The sequence below is a fragment of the Eutrigla gurnardus genome, assembly GCF_963514095.1.
Source record: "Eutrigla gurnardus genome assembly, chromosome: 22".
NCBI classification, from domain to species: domain Eukaryota; kingdom Metazoa; phylum Chordata; class Actinopteri; order Perciformes; family Triglidae; genus Eutrigla; species Eutrigla gurnardus.
Genome location: NC_139933.1, coordinates 12,323,756 through 12,339,337, shown reverse-complemented (window position 1 = coordinate 12,339,337; position 15,582 = coordinate 12,323,756). Strand labels below are relative to the sequence as shown.

Here is a 15,582-nt window from a genome sequence, read left to right as displayed (position 1 = left end):
ACTATAGAGTGCAACTTGGCAACACGATTGCTTACCAAGCACTTTCAGCACTGCGATTCATCACAGGCAGCACACTTGACCCCAATATGTGTCTATAATCCAAAAGTGCATGTTGACCCTGGAGCACAGAGGGTTGATTATTTATTTTCCATTGAGTTTAATGGGACTGCTCCTATCTCACCAGCTGTTGGTGTCTCTGATCTCTCTCTCTACTAGAAATGTATTTCAGTTTACTTGTTTTGTTTTTTTACCACTTAATTTTCAAGCAGCCCCAGGGTCAATATCTTGTATGACATGAGTGCAATGGAAGAAATGCTGAGATACTTTACTTAAGTAAAAGTAGGCCTAAGTTTGTTGCAAGTAAAAATTCCTATGAGCAAAATTGTACTTGATACTACAATGCACTATTAATATTGATATAACTATTACCTGCAAACATAACCTGACACAGAATAGTTTGCTATTTGTGCATGTTGTTTGTTACATCTTAATATTAGACGTAAAGATTTCCATTTACATCGGAATATTTTAAGTGGGCTCTTGGGCCATGAACAGAAACCAATGTTTATGATTATTCCTGCCTGATTTAACTTGATTTATTTACACATAATATAATATTTTAAGTGGGCACTTAGGCAATGCACAATATCAGTGTGCAAAGTATTTAATTGATTTCAATTAAAACAGCAGATACAGATTTGTTTTATGGGTGTTACATAGTTATTTCAATAGAACATTAATTTTCTATGACACATGGGGTTTTCTGGTCTAGAAAGAATGATTTTATTCCAGTGTAACTAGTTGAAAACTACATTCAGGACACATTATAGTGACATATAGTGGCATTTTAATGCATCATTTAAGCCGATTATGTGTGTTCAATGTACAAATCAAAGTAGCTAGTTGTTAGAGTAATGTAGTGGAATAAACAGTATAAAGTTCTGTGCATTGGAAATACTCAAGCTAAGTACTGGTACCCACAAACCGTACTTTTTCAGCACTTGAGTGAATCCTACTTTTCACCGCTGTTGTGAGTGCATACATTTTATGAGCCAGCAGCGCCCCCTGGTGGAAATCGAAGCTTCAAACAACCAGCTGCCGCGGGGGAAAAGAACAGCCAATAGGAACGAAGAAACAGCAGTACTTCCTGTTTCACGGGGGGTAGAGAGATGTTGAGATGTGAATATCAGAGAGGACACTTTAGGATTTAGACAGCCAGTCAGTTAATTTCACACTCGCCGAATGAACGGCGGTGACGTCTGCGCCGGTCGACGGTTGATGAGAGGAAGCTCGAGGTCGGTGTGTTTGAACTCTTTACGGCTAATTTAGCTATTTCTAGAGGGCTAAGCTCGTAAGCCTGCACTGACAGCTGAGGAGCGTCGTTCTCGTCTCTAGCTAGTTTCCCTGCACACCGAGCTGTTGGCTCGCAGCATCGCAGCCTAGCTACGTCTCACGCACACCTGTGCAGGCTAACTATTCAGCGGCGCGGTGCTAATGCTGCGTGTTATTGTTATACAGGAAGATGTCGTCACTATGGGCTGAATAATACAGTGTGACAGAGGATACGCCTTTTAGCAGCAGCATCCCTGACCGTGTGTGTGCGCGCGCGCGCGCGTGTGTGTGTGTGTGTGTGTGTGAGAGTGTGTGAGAGAGAGAGAGAGAGAGAGAGAGAGAGAGAGAGAGAGAGAGAGAGAGATGGCTACATAAAGTGGTTGGCTCATGTCAGATCAGATATATTGAAAATATTAAAAAGCTAAAAGTACATATCATATTGATTCCATGACCAATTCAGAGCATCTATTTGCAATGATTGCATGCAATTGCAATTTATGTTGATGATTATTATTCATCATAACGGGGGGACTCCGCAGTTACGCTGAAATGAACTGATTCACAACTGAAAGTGAAACTGAGAATAACGGACTCGTCCCACCCTCATATATTGGGTCCGTCGTAATGAAAATGGAGACCACTTTAGCACTGCTGTACGTGTTATCTGCCGTTTTTCCACATTTTCCGTGCAGGCTTGAGTGTTGTGATGACATTATCCAGGATGTACTTGATGGGTCAGTGGCAGGCTTTGGATCAGACCCTGAGAGGTGGAGTGTAAAGTGGTGTAAACAGCAATGTTATGAGTAACACTTGTGCTCTTCCTGCTATCATAAGTCAAAATATCCACTGTGGGGGAAAAAGGACTATTCTGACAGCAGATTATTTAGCTTTAATATCCGAGAAAGTTACACTATGTTACCTCATATATCTCAATTACATTTTTTTTAGGATTTGATGCAAGATCACAACGTTTTCAAAGATACCATTTAGTTCAAACCGATTCCCTTAACTTATCATACTGTAATGATGCAGCTGTAACTAACTGTGTATTCAGTATGGATGTTATCTCCAATGATACGCTGGTAGTAGCGCATACCGATTATAAACTTGATATCGTCATTCACTGTGGAGGAAACGAAAACAAAGCTACGTTATCTACATTCATCCGCTCTCTCCTTCCTGTCCCCCAGGTTCCCGGTGCAACCATGCCTGCCTCCCTGCTGTGGGCGGTGGATGTGTACGGGCGGGTCTACAACTTGTCCACGGCGGGGCAGGCGTGGGAGCAGTGTCGCGATGCCCAGATGGAGTTTAAGCGTGTGACGGCGGCTCAGCAGTGCTGCTGGGGCATCGCCTGTGACAACAACGTCTACCTGAACGTCCATGCTTCCGACCTGCCGGTCCGCTACCAGGAGGAGACCTACGAGAATCAAGTTAGTCTCTTCTGGATGAAAAAACATTTTCTTTCACTATCCACGTTAAAAAAAAATGCCTTCATGTTTTCCGGCAGCTGTCACAAAGTACTCGAAAGTGTGGAGTTTCCTTTGGACACGTGTTTTGTGTGTGACTGAGTGACCGAAAAAGCAAGTGCAACATCCTCATACAGTGGATTCCCACTTCCTCTGCTGCCAGCTGTGTCAGCTGGTTGTCTTCACAAGCACCACATAAATCACAAAACATCAAAATATACATATATGTATGTGGGTCTCAAATGGCCGATTAGATTCATGCTTCCTGTGAATCATTTCAAACCATTTGTGTTGTTGTCGTGTTATGTACTTTGGGCCAATACAGTACAGTTGGGTTTGATTATTAGGTGCAACAGGTGGAAAACAGTCTGTCTGTCTGTCCCTCTGTCAGCGATGGAACCCTGTCGATGGTTTCTCAGATCGGTTGATGCCGAGCGACCGCTGGCAGTGGAGTGATGTCACGGGTCTGCAACACCAACCTCTGGAAAACTTCGGGCTTCCCTCAAGCAGCTGGGAGTGGGAGGGCGACTGGCACTTGGATGAAAACTTTGAGGGAGAAGTCACGGAGAAGGCGAGTGTCCCAGTTATTGTTGGCACCAGTTTCTGTCGTTTTAATTCCTACTTGTTTTAATGATTGAGGTGTTTGTATCTATAGGGATGGAGCTACTCCATTGACTTTCCTGCCACCTACACCAAAGACAAGAAGTGGAACTCCTGTGTCCGGCGCAGACGATGGCTCCGCTACAGGAGATACAAAGCCATGGACACCTGGGCTAAGGTGGGTAATAGTGTGTGTTCGTGTGTGTATGTGTGTGTTTGTGTAAAGCTTCGTGTGTTCACCCCGTCTCTCTCTGCCCGTTTTATGATGACAGATCCCTTCGCAGCAGACGACTCTGCCAGATCCTTTCAGCGACATCAGCTGTGGAGGTTGGGAGATCAGTGAGGAGCCCAGAGGCCGGCTGTCACTGTGGGCTGTGTCGCTGCAGGGAAAGGTACAACTCGCACACACTCGCATGCAACACCCTCCTCAGCCTTCGGTATCCATGGCAATTAACTCCCAAGTCTTGATTAGTTTGTAAATTGCACAAATAAAGTCAGTGACAGTGTGGGAAAACGGAATTGTACTTTACTGTCCTCTTGTGCATACTGCAATATTTTACGATGTTTGCCACTATAAAAGAGCATCAATCAATCATGTATTACAGTAATAAGGCATAGCTGATAGAGGCAAAGTCACAATGTAAGCGCATTTTGCAGTTAGAACTATTGAACCATTGCTGTCATGCAGCTCATAAACCCCGTGGTGCTTATACATTAATACAATCTGTATTACCTGTATGTAATTATTGGTCTAATTCAGAATTTTTTTTATTTTTATACAGTTATACACAGATACTAGGGGTGTGTTTGTGTGTCTGATTTGTTGATGTCCTTTGTAAGATCCCACATGCTGTATTTGCATTGCTTGACGTAGATAGATTTCTTTTCCCACTTCCTGTCCCGCTATCACTCGAGATGATCTCCCTCAATCTCTCTCCAGGTGTGGTTCAGAGAGGGAATCTATCACCACAACCCTGAGGGCTCTTTGTGGGAAGAGGTGCCTCTCCCCGGGGAGGTGATCCAGATCAGTTGTGGCCCGGGGGATCTGATCTGGGCTGTGCTGTGGGAGGGCCAGCTCATTGTAAGGGAGGGCATCGGCAGAGACTGCCCCAAAGGTACACCCTCTCACTGGGAATAGATGCGGTTTGTGTTGGGTTCTGTTTATTGTCTGTATTATGTAGAATAATATTCTTTGCATGTCAGGTGCATCCTGGACGGTGGTGGACTCTCCCAGTCCTGATGTGGGAGCCACACATGTAGCCGTAGGAACCAACGTTGTTTGGGTTTTGACCAAGGACAACAAAGTAAGAAAATTCTGGTTTGAAAAGACGCATGATTGGAATACTGCTTGTTAATTGTTAAATGTTCATTACTAATTATTATATATCTACTGTTTAAGCAGATGTGCGTCATGTTATTAGATGTCATTCTCCTAATTTTCCTAATTTGCCAGGTGTGGTTCAGACGCGGCGTGAACTCCCACAATCCCTGTGGCTCCGGCTGGATCAACATGGTGGGAGAAATGATCATGATCAATGTAGGACTCAACGATCAGGTGAATTACAGCTACGTGACATCACACCCTGCGTAAAATAGTTAGCTTTTGGTCTCACGTTATGGGAGCTGGACGTATTTAAGTCAATCTGTTGTTGTTGTTGTTGTTGTGTGAAGGTGTTGGCCATCAGCTGTGAGGATCGGGCGGTCTACTTCCGACAAGGTGTGACCTCCAGTGAGCTGAGTGGGAAAACCTGGAGGGCCATCAACGTCCCCCGAGACGGAGACCGATCCCACTCCAGTGCCAGCGCAAGCAGCATGCAGAGGTTAAGAGGCCTCACACAAACATACAGACATACACTCGGGAACAGACAGATTTCAGTCAATATTTCAAGGAGTGGTCTGCTGGCATAAGTAGAGCCGCTCACTCTTACATGACTCACTGTTTGATAACAATTTGTCATTAAATGATCAGAATTATTGCTCAATTAACCGTTTTGCAAATGTGCTCAAATTCCTAAAACCAGCGGTTACAGTAGACCAGGATGAGACCTCTGGGTCTGAAAAGTGAAGCCAATGCTTCATAATCTTATGTTCTCTCTAATGGCCATTAGGCGGCGACTCCTCTGGTTGCAAAAAAGAAGTCTGATTGTCTAGAAGACTATGAGAAAATTAGCCTAATTCTCACTCGCTTTCTTATCTGCGTTTACATTGTAAACATGAGAGCAAAATAGACGTTAATTGTAAAAAAAAATCACCGTCTCATGTCGCTTCTGGTTGCAAAGAAATCAAGATGGCATGCCAAAATGCCAAACTTGAGTCTTCAAACCAGTGGTTGATATCATAATGTCCACTTCTTATTTGCGGCCATGTTAGACACGTGCACGCCTTCTATAACAACATATGTGCAATATTAGATGTCTTTCTCTCCCTCCGTGTCACAGTGCTGGGTGTTACTTCTGTGGGGAGGTTCGTGCTCAGTCAGGCGTGAGTGATGTGGAATCGGACACAGAGAAAGGATCTACAGACGGAGCCGGCCACCTCGTCTCCTCCACCTCCCCAGAAGCCCTTGTCGATGCCCCCGTGGACCACTCTGACCAACCTGTTGAGACCCCCAAACCCCGCATCCCCAAAGTCACCAGCGACAGCTTCATCTCTGCACTCGTCTCTGACCGAGAACCAGTAAAGACCTCAGGAGAGGCCGCCCTCGCTGGTGCAGCTGTTCTGGAGGAGGAACCCGTCCTTGGAGAGGAAGAGGTCAAAGCCCTCTGTGTAGCTATTTCCCCCAGCCAGTCTGCGGGGCCTCTTGATCCCCAGTGGAGTAACGTAGATCTGGAGGAGGCTCAGGGCCAGACTGGAGCGGTGGTGGACACAGCTGAGACCTGCAGCTTGTCATCAGTGGCCACATACACTCTGGCAATGGAGGACCCGTATGGGGCGGATGAGCACCCTCTGTGGGCGTGGGTCAGTGGAGGCGGCTGCTCTGTTGACAGTCACTCCCAACTCAGCTGGTTTAATTGCTCTATGAACGCTTCATGTGAGTTAAATTACCTTTGAGTCTCTACATTTTCTTCAGCTTAACACTGAATCAAGATTAAAGAATTTAGGCTGTTCTGGAGGTAAAACAAGGTCTGTAACTAGACACAAACAAAGAGGTGAACACACCATTCATGAAACAATCAGGTAATTTAGTTTCCTTGTCCTTTTTCAGTTATTCATGTTCCTTTCTGTCCTTGCCAGCTTTGGTCCAATCAGTCCAGTCCATGAGTCTGTCTGTCACTCCAGCCCAGACGGCAGCCTGGAGGAAACAAATCTTTGAGCAGCTCAGTGAGAGGACCAAACGAGAGATGGATAGTTTCAGACATTATGAACAAGCCGTAGAACAGGTACTTCCAATATGTGGAGAAGTTGTGATACTTTTATACCTGATCGATGGCTCTGTGTGGTATTTTTCCATCTGACCTATCACTAATTCATGTCCTCCTCTGCCTGACCACTCACCACCGATCCAGTCTGTGTGGGTAAAGAAGGGAACCATGCAGTGGTGGAGAGACTGGAAGCCACACAAGTGGATCGATGTTCATTTTGCCCTGGAGCAGTTCTCAGGACCAGAGGGCAACAAGGACGGCATCCTCTTCATCTATTACAACTTCTATGAGGAGAAGAAGGTGAGGAAGAAGTGTGTGAGTGTGTGTGGTTGTGTGTCAGTACAATATGTGGCAGCTGGAATATTATATTATGTAATATATGTCTTATATACTCACTACTGCTTTTCTTTGTTCTTCCTCTATTTACTATTTTAACATTTTCCCTTTCTTCCCTCTCTGCTTTCACTCTCTAAAGTACCTGCATGCCTTCATCAACGAGGTCACCACTCTGGTTCCAGTGCTTAACGACTCCAAACACTCTTTTGCCGTCTACACTCCCGAGCGGACCAAACAGAGGTGGCCAATCAGATTGGCAGCCACCACGGAGCTAGAGATGCATGATTGGGTACGTATGGATACCACACAGCATTTCTACTCCCAGAAAGCCAGAATGGTGCACACCAAATGTCTTAAGTAATCTGGATGCCCGCATTAACACGCACAATGACTATCATTTCCTTTGTATTGTGTTCCACACCCTGCCTTCACCCTCCTCCCTGGCTCAGCTGGCGTTGTTGAGTGTCTCATGCTGCGACTCCAGGGGCATCCTGGGTGCTCCCTCCAAACAGGCCGTCTGGTCGGTCACCTGTAAAGGAGACATCTTTGTCAGTGAGCCGTCTCCTAGTCTGGAGGCCATGCCTTACCCAACGCCCTGCGACCAGATGTAAGAGTCGCTTCAGTGTTTCTTATCTGATATTTCTATTATCTTGTTCACTCAGCAGTTATGAAGCATTTTGTCCTTTTGTGCAGGTTCTGGCGGCAGGTCGGAGGTCACCTACGCGTGGTGGAGTGCAACAGTGTTGGCATCGTGTGGGGAATTGGCTACGACCACACTGCCTGGGTCCACACGGGGGGCTACGGAGGAGGTTTCTTCCAGGGACTGGCCAGCAGCACGGATAACATTCACACACAGGTGGACGCCAAGAGTGTCTACATCTATGAGAACCAGAGGTGGAACCCCGTCACTGGATACACCAACAGGTAACGCTGCCAGCAATGCTGACATTCAAGGTGAAAGAGGGGAACTTTGTACTTTCAAATGTTTTGCTTGTTTTTGTTGCATAATTGCATTTTCTCCCACGGAAATTCCCATCCTAGTTTGGCTGATTGTTACTTCATTCACACCGGGGAGTCTGTTGTGAAATTGCAGCGGCTACACATCTCTGCCACGCTCTCGCTGTCGCTGTAACTTCAGATTCCATGTTTGGAGTTTTTACATAAGCAGAGCAATATTACATTTCCTTTATTTTTTCACTCAACCTTTAAAGCCGGATTGTTTTTGATAGTTTGATTTAAAGTACAGAATCAAACATAACTGAAGTGTGTTGGGTTTATTTTAGAGGACTTCCTACTGACCGCTACATGTGGAGTGATGCATCAGGACTCCATGAGTGCACAAAAACAAATATGAAACCCCCCTCACCTCAGTGGACGTGGGTAAGCACAGCTCTACACACACACACATACACACACACACACACACACACACACACACACACACACACACTGACTGCGACCCACTGCACTACACTATGAAAGCCCTGTGGTTATCTGAAATGAGTCCCAAATTGCACAGATTGTACATTATCCTTCCATTCTGAAGAAACTACAAATATTTGCTTTTAAATAATAGCAGAGAAAATGTGTAGCCAGAAATGGCGATGTGTTGACAGTGTGTGTCTTCCTATCGTTGCGGTGTTCAGGTGTCTGACTGGGCTGTCGACTACAGTGTGTCGGGGGGGACAGACAGAGAAGGCTGGCAGTACGCAGCTGACTTTCCAGTGTAGGTTTCAGTTGTCATTTCTCAAACCAGCCTGCTGTGTCAGCGGCCCTCACATTTCTGATTCTAATTGTTATAATTTGAATTCCTTCCTTCCTCTTCCCATTCCCTCATTGCAGGTCGTACCATGGCTATAAAACACTGAAGGACTTTGTGCGTCGCAGGCGATGGGCCAGGTACTGTAAAGAGCAACCCTGTTTGCTCAGCAGGTTCACTGTGGTCTGATAGTGACCCGTGCACTCATCATGTGTTTGTTTGTGTGTACGTTTATTAAAAAGTCAACGTAAGACAAACAGAGATGATGTCTGACGGGAGTTGATCTTTGGTCACTGGGGAAATCTATTAATCAGTAAGCAATATGTGGCTAAGTGAATTAATGCTAATCACATATTGTTATACTACAGATCATTAATTACCGTAGTATTGACTGTGTGGCTCATGTGAAATATATGGAGGTGTTGGGCACAATAAGTGTTTACAGTCATTCATCTATTTAAACTTCACAAATATGATGCTCTGAGCAAAAGTAATAAACTCAACTCAAAGATTCTGATAAAAAAAAGCCCAATGGAGTGAGATCATATGGCATTAAATTTGACTTTAAAATTAAATTGAAAACATATGTTTAACTGCAAAACTCACTTTGATGAAAATTCTGTGTCAAGCGGCATTTGAAGAGATTTAATGAGGCGTGTTGCATGTCATTAGGGAACCCCCACAAGGTAAGCAAGCTATCTGTATGAGAATAAACAGGATTATTTATAGCAGCATGGTGAATAAGGGCAACCACAATTTGGAGAACAGTGCCCTGGTTCCTTTACCACATCTCATACTCTAAATATTGCCATTCAAAGACACCTGTGGTGTGTTGTTCCTCATGTACAGGAAGTGTAAAATGACCACCACGGGACCCTGGCAAGAAGTTCCACCTATATCGCTGAGTGACGTGAGCATCCTGCCGTGTGCAGCTCAAAGTAGCGTGGACGTGGTTCCTCTGTGGGCCATCAGCAACAAGGGAGATGTGCTCTGCCGACTGGGAGTCACCAAGCTGACACCTGCTGTGAGTCACATTCACCGCACCAACACAGACACCCCATCAACAGGTTTAACACCTTTCAGGGAGGCAGCCATAAACATTCACCACGATGTTGCTGTTCTTCCCTTGCAACCGTGCAGAGCAGTGCCACATTATCCCTGTTGTAAATGGCGTGTGGGACCCTTTGCTTGTCATTTCCTTTAGTCCTAGTGGAGGACCCTTGACGACTCGTGACACTACCAAAGTGCAGCACGACATCTTTTATGTCTAATTCTTTGATAAGTAGCTAAACAAGGTCAACTTAAAGACACCACAAACATCTTTAAAGTACTTTTTGCTCCCTCAGGGAACCTCTTGGCTCCACGTGGGAACTGACCAGCCTTTCAAGTCCATCTCCATCGGAGCTGCAAGCCAGGTTTGGGCCATCGCTAAGGACGGTTCTGCCTTTTACAGGGGATCTGTCTCTCTACAGAGCCCAGCAGGTCAGTCGGGGAAACTATGATATTCTGTGTCACGCATGCCACTGTCAGATTTACATTTAAAAGTTAAGGAAACAAAATGCCGCAAACAAAGATATGTCTCCCCCTGTAGGAGACTGTTGGTACCACATCCCCTCCCCAGCCAAACAGAAGTTGAAGCAGGTGTCTGTGGGGAGGACGTCGGTCTGCGCTGTAGACGAAAATGGTAAAGGGATTGAATTTGCATTCAGAGCTTTTCTTTATGCAAGCATTGATTTAAATGAGTAGATGCTCATTATTTATGTTTCTGGGATTTCCTGTACAGGTAACCTGTGGTACCGCAATGGTGTGACTCCGAGCTATCCTCAGGGTTGCACGTGGGAACACATCTCTAATAACGTACGCAAGGTCTCTGTAGGGCCTCTGGACCAGGTCAGTACCCGGACCATTTACTTTCCCTATTGGTCTCCTTTGGTGTACATTGAAGTAAATGATGGATGTGATGACCATTATATTAGTTATGTCAGCAGTTATGAGCCTATCATCAATTTGTGTGTTGCAAACATGCACATGCTCTGGGCAGTTTATAGTTTTCACATGAAGTAATGTCTTTGGGCATTTTAAACCATCCTTGCATGTTGTTGATGTTTGTTGTCTTGTTGCTGTGTAGGTGTGGATCATAGCGGACAAGGTGCAGGGCAGCCAGAGTCTGAGCTGTGGAACCGTGTGCCATCGACTCGGAGTCCAACCTGTGGAGCCCAAAGGACAGTCGTGGGACTACGGCATTGGGGTAAGGAACCAGAGAAACTAAACTGTCAGGGTAGAAAAAGTCCTACGTCTAATAATAATTCATTTGGCCATGTTAGTTTACAAGGTTTTCCTATCAGAATACCTCCTTCCAGGAGATGGTTCAACAGTGGATTGTGCTACAGAGTTTAGTAAATCTGTTTACTTGCACGTGCCTGGAGGTGAACACTCTCTCTCCCTCTCCCTCCCTCCCTCCCTCCCTCCCTCCCTCCCCCTGTCTTCCTGTGGTTAAGGGTGGATGGGACCACATCACAGTGAGAGGGAACTCCATGGAGGCACCCCGCGTCCGACTTCCCTCTCTGACCCCCGCGGCCCCTCAGAGCCCCCTCCCTCTCAGGAACACAGAGGTCAACACTGTGGGATGCTAGACACTAATTCTGTTCAACACACATACTGAACATTGTATACGTTACCTTTGTAGTAAAATACAGTTTGTGGTGTGTAGTTTTTTGTTTAAAAGTACTTTTACTTTTAACCCTGGAGTAGCCGCCATGATAATTCCACTGTAGACACTAGAGGACAGCCTTTAGTCTTGACATCACTGCAGTCAGTGTAACACAACGTTGTGACTCTCGGACTTCTACAAACTTAAATGTCTCCTTTTCTGTGAAGGCATTTTTTAGTCTTTTGACCTGAATGGTTGTTATTTTTACGAAGCTGTACGGGCATTTCTGTTTGAGTTTGCTGGGGGTTTTTTTCGTCACTGACATTGAACTTGATGGTCTTAATGCATTTTCCTTATTTATTCATTGGGCTGTGATGTTTCTCCTGGGTTCTATGTCTAGAGTTCCATGTGATGTAAGGATGAATGTGGAAGGGGGATGTTTTTATTCATTTTTAAAGGGAAACAAATAGTGTACTTAAATTACACTTGATGAGCTGCTGAACTACCAGCTATATATAACTGGTATTGTACACAAACGTATATGTGCTATTAACCGACAGGGTAACACATGTTCAGACAGAGTAAAGCCTGATTACCCTGGAAACAAGAAAACCGGATAGAGGGGGAAGGACATTGTTTGATCCAGGCGTCACATACTGCCAATCAGACAAATCTACATGATTTAACACTGACAGAAAACATGGATGCAGCTTCTGTGTATCTCCCGTTGGTGTCTGACGTCACAGGGTTCTTTAAGGACTTCACAAAGCCCAAGTTTGGGTGATTTGTGTGCATTAATGCTGCAAATTGTTTGGAGCCAGAAAATCCAATTTCAGGTAATTTTGGTGAAACCTGTGTGAAGCGTGTTTGTGCAAAACACACCAAAACATACTTTCCTTCAAGCTGTAGTTTGTTTTATTGGTTGCAACTGAGACTCTAACGTCGTGTAAAGAAAGACTTTGTATTTTTTCAGGAAATTTCAAGGTTTTTGACTTCAAAGCACTTTTTTTTTTTTGCGTATAGCTTTTGTAAATAGACCTGCACCGGCTTTATTTACCTGTGGTGGTTGCTGCTTGCCTTCACAGTGTACACTGTACAAACAGTTAACTGCTGTTTTATAAAGATTTATGTTATTTTCAACAAAAAAAAAGAAAAAATGTGGTTATTATGTCGTCGTCAGAGTATGTGCAATGGTTAACGTTGTAAATAAGGAGAAAGTGTGAATTACTTGAATGGTGTAAATGTCTTGTGGTTGAAATGGTAAACCTGAACGTTCCTCTTTCTCAGGAGAATACTTGCATGCCATCTACTTCCTGGATGGTAGTAGAATGACTGGGCAATGAGAAGTAAAACTTAAAAAACCCCACTATTTTTGTTATATATATATTATACAATAATTATGTGGTTGCATTCATTGAGGTTGATGGCTGCCTGAATTCCCCCATATCATAATATTTTGTCTGAATATGAAAAGTGTACAGATATCCGTCCGTATTATCTGTGAATGACTAACATCCTACTGTCTTACTGTAGCGTGCAACACATCAGTGCTGTTGACATTGTGGAGTACATTTCTCAAGTGTTGTGGACGGTCAAAGTAACGGACCTTGTCAATAAATAAATGTGTTTATTGATGATAACCTTCCAAATATTTTCTCCTGATGTTTTTCACTGTGATGTCCTGTCTCGGCACACGCGGAGACACACAATGTCAAATAACACACATTTTAAATATCATATGTACCTTTGAGCGATGGGTGAACGTACCCCTAAGAAAATAGGTGGTAGATTGTCGTCATGAGCAAACGTTGCAGCTTCAACATTTCTTCGTTTTTTTTTTTTTTCTTCCTGGATGTGACAGTTATGACTAGGGGCTACGTTCAGCAGGTTTCTCAACACAAAACACACAAGAAGATCACATGATAACACAAGAGAAACAACTTCCTGCCCTGACTCAAACAAACTGTAAAAGATCAGAAATAAAGAGACACTATGGCAAAAAAAAAGCCCTGAGTACAACAACAAATGAGTCTGGTCACTTTTCACAATCCATCTGCTTTTCACAGTCCAGTCTGCAGTCTTTGTGTCTGCTCGGTGAAAAGTACTCAAATCAATTCATATTTTTGCATGAAGTTCTAGTCAAGACGGCCCACCTCTTGCATGGGCTTTATTGTCGGTCTGTGATCTGGAACGGCACCTTTTTCCTAGAGCGAACCACTTCTGAGCAGATTCCACTGCAGTGCATCTGAAGGAACTTGATGTGGAGCTTTGACCCTAAAGGTCAGCCCACACCTCTCTCTGCCTCCGAGGCAGCCTCCTGCTGTTAGCTGCGCTGGCTGAAGCTGTGCATGTGGGTGAGGTACTGGGTGAGATCATCCTCCCCCTCCTCCTCCAGGTGCTGTTGGTAGCACTGGAGCAGCTTGGCAGCACTGGCCTCCGACGGGTCCCCGCCGGCAGGCAGGCAGGCCCCCGACATGTCCACCACGACGGTGGTTAAGGCCTTGATGTAATTCTTTGCCAGGGTCAGTGTCTCGATCTTGGACAGCTTCTTGTCGGTGTTGACGTGGGGGATGGCCTCGCGCAGCGCCTGGAAGGCGTTGTTGAGTTTATGCATGCGCTGACGTTCCCTCTCATTGCTCTCTAGTCGCCGGACGCTGCGTTCCTTAGTGCCGGAGCCGTGCTGCCTGCGTCGTCTGCCTCCACCTCTCTGACGCTTGCCGTCCCCGCCCCTCAGTGACCCCCTCCAGGAGCCACCGATCCGGACCGAGGCCTCTGAGCCTTCCTGCTCACTGGAACCCGGTTCCGGTTCTGTGTCCGGCTCTAGCTCTGGCTCGGGGTCAGTCCAGGTCCTCCTGGATGATCTCACAGCCTTCCCTTTGGACTTCATCCTGCTGCCTCCTTCACCTCTCTCTCTCTCTGTGTGACAGTGTGGGCTCGACCTCGCAGCTTCAACAAGAAAAAGATGTGGATGTTAGAGAAACAAGCTTCTTCTGAAATATAAAAACAGCATTTTAACATGAAGTATTTTCTCCCAGTTGGCAAGTAATCCCCGATTCCCACATAAACGTCCCTCCAATCCAAACAGCCCTGCATCCTGTTGTATCTAATCAGCCTCTCGCAGTGTGAAACCTCCATGATGTTGGTCTGTTGATCTATGCCTCTCTTATCCCCACGGCCCCGCGATAATGCCCATTTCAAGGTTACACTCACAGAAACACAGAGACCAGCCAGCTAACTCACCTCCAATGCTCTCTTAAACTTCATTTCACCTGCAGATGTTTAGCTGAAAATACTGATGAACGAACTTACCTGAAGTCAGTCAGAGTGTTGACTTTTTCTGTAGCTTTAGTTGAGTGTTTTATCAAAGTGGTGTAAAACTAGTAAAACTCGTCTGGTGCACACAATGGAAAGAGAAAAGGAAACCAACAGGCTCCTCTTTATTTCCCTAACACAAGTTAAATCACCCCTACGGTTAGATTAAGTGCTGTAGGCTAACTGATAAAAGATTAGACGGGCAGCACTGCGGTAAATGATGCGCGCACACGAGCCATTAAAGTGAAAGAAACAGATACGGTTAAAGAAAATGTCAAAGTCTTACCTTGGAAGTTAAGCTAACTTTCCTCCTCCTGGGTGTTTACAGAAAAAACGTCACCATGCGACCTGTCAATGAAAGCACCATCATCTAAAGTGAAGCGCGGAGAGAGCAGAAGACACGCGCGCGCGCGCAGATAACTGTCACATGCGAGCTACCTGTAACTGACTGATGTACACGTAGCGCTGCTCAGCCAATCAGAGAGCGAGCTCTGCCCAAATGTCCCCACAGGCTGCTGCTGCTGCTGCTGCTGAACAATGTCCCAGTGCTCAGTGCAATTACTCTTAATGACTGCTGCAGCGTCCACGATGGGCTGGAGCCAATAGAGAGGGAAGGTGTGTCTTGGTGGTGAAGCAAGTATTCAGATAATTTACCAAAAAAAAATTGCAATACTTGCTATAAAACATATTTTCACGTCAAAGTCCTGTATTGAACTTTGTGCTTCAATGTTGTCCATTGAGGTGGAGCTAATTAATGTGTATTCT

The 15,582-nt window shown here is 45.2% G+C and overlaps 2 protein-coding genes across 2 annotated transcripts; one reads left to right on the top strand and one right to left on the bottom strand.

Moving 5' to 3' along the window:
* The first annotated feature begins 1,155 nt into the window (after positions 1–1,155).
* tecpr1a (tectonin beta-propeller repeat containing 1a) lies at positions 1,156–11,506 on the top strand. The gene is made up of 24 exons (XM_084039450.1): positions 1,156–1,295; positions 2,523–2,762; positions 3,190–3,369; positions 3,454–3,576; positions 3,671–3,790; positions 4,339–4,513; positions 4,602–4,702; positions 4,852–4,953; positions 5,070–5,218; positions 5,837–6,429; positions 6,633–6,778; positions 6,905–7,060; positions 7,236–7,385; positions 7,546–7,703; positions 7,790–8,020; positions 8,380–8,476; positions 8,743–8,822; positions 8,939–8,995; positions 9,705–9,879; positions 10,202–10,337; positions 10,447–10,539; positions 10,639–10,745; positions 10,984–11,103; positions 11,354–11,506. Exons 2-24 carry the CDS (start codon positions 2,538–2,540, stop codon positions 11,486–11,488), a joined length of 3,609 nt encoding a protein of 1,202 aa, XP_083895576.1. The 5' UTR covers positions 1,156–1,295; positions 2,523–2,537; the 3' UTR covers positions 11,489–11,506.
* Positions 11,507–13,813: 2,307 nt separating this feature from the next.
* On the bottom strand, positions 13,814–15,327 carry bhlha15 (basic helix-loop-helix family, member a15). Its single transcript, XM_084039451.1, has 2 exons — positions 15,104–15,327; positions 13,814–14,451 (listed from the first exon to the last, which is right to left on the bottom strand). Exon 2 carries the CDS (start codon positions 14,390–14,392, stop codon positions 13,829–13,831), a length of 564 nt encoding a protein of 187 aa, XP_083895577.1. The 5' UTR covers positions 14,393–14,451; positions 15,104–15,327; the 3' UTR covers positions 13,814–13,828.
* Positions 15,328–15,582: the final 255 nt, after the last annotated feature.

Bases quoted from the DNA above. Each gene is read 5' to 3' on its own strand.
- bhlha15 (XM_084039451.1), bottom strand. From the start codon at position 14,392: ATGAAGTCCAAAGGGAAGGCTGTGAGATCATCCAGGAGGACCTGGACT.
- tecpr1a (XM_084039450.1), top strand. From the start codon at position 2,538: ATGCCTGCCTCCCTGCTGTGGGCGGTGGATGTGTACGGGCGGGTCTAC. The intron at 8,477-8,742 runs GTAAGCACAGCT...TGCGGTGTTCAG, and splicing joins CCTCACCTCAGTGGACGTGG to GTGTCTGACTGGGCTGTCGA. The intron at 8,823-8,938 runs GTAGGTTTCAGT...CCCTCATTGCAG, and splicing joins TACGCAGCTGACTTTCCAGT to GTCGTACCATGGCTATAAAA.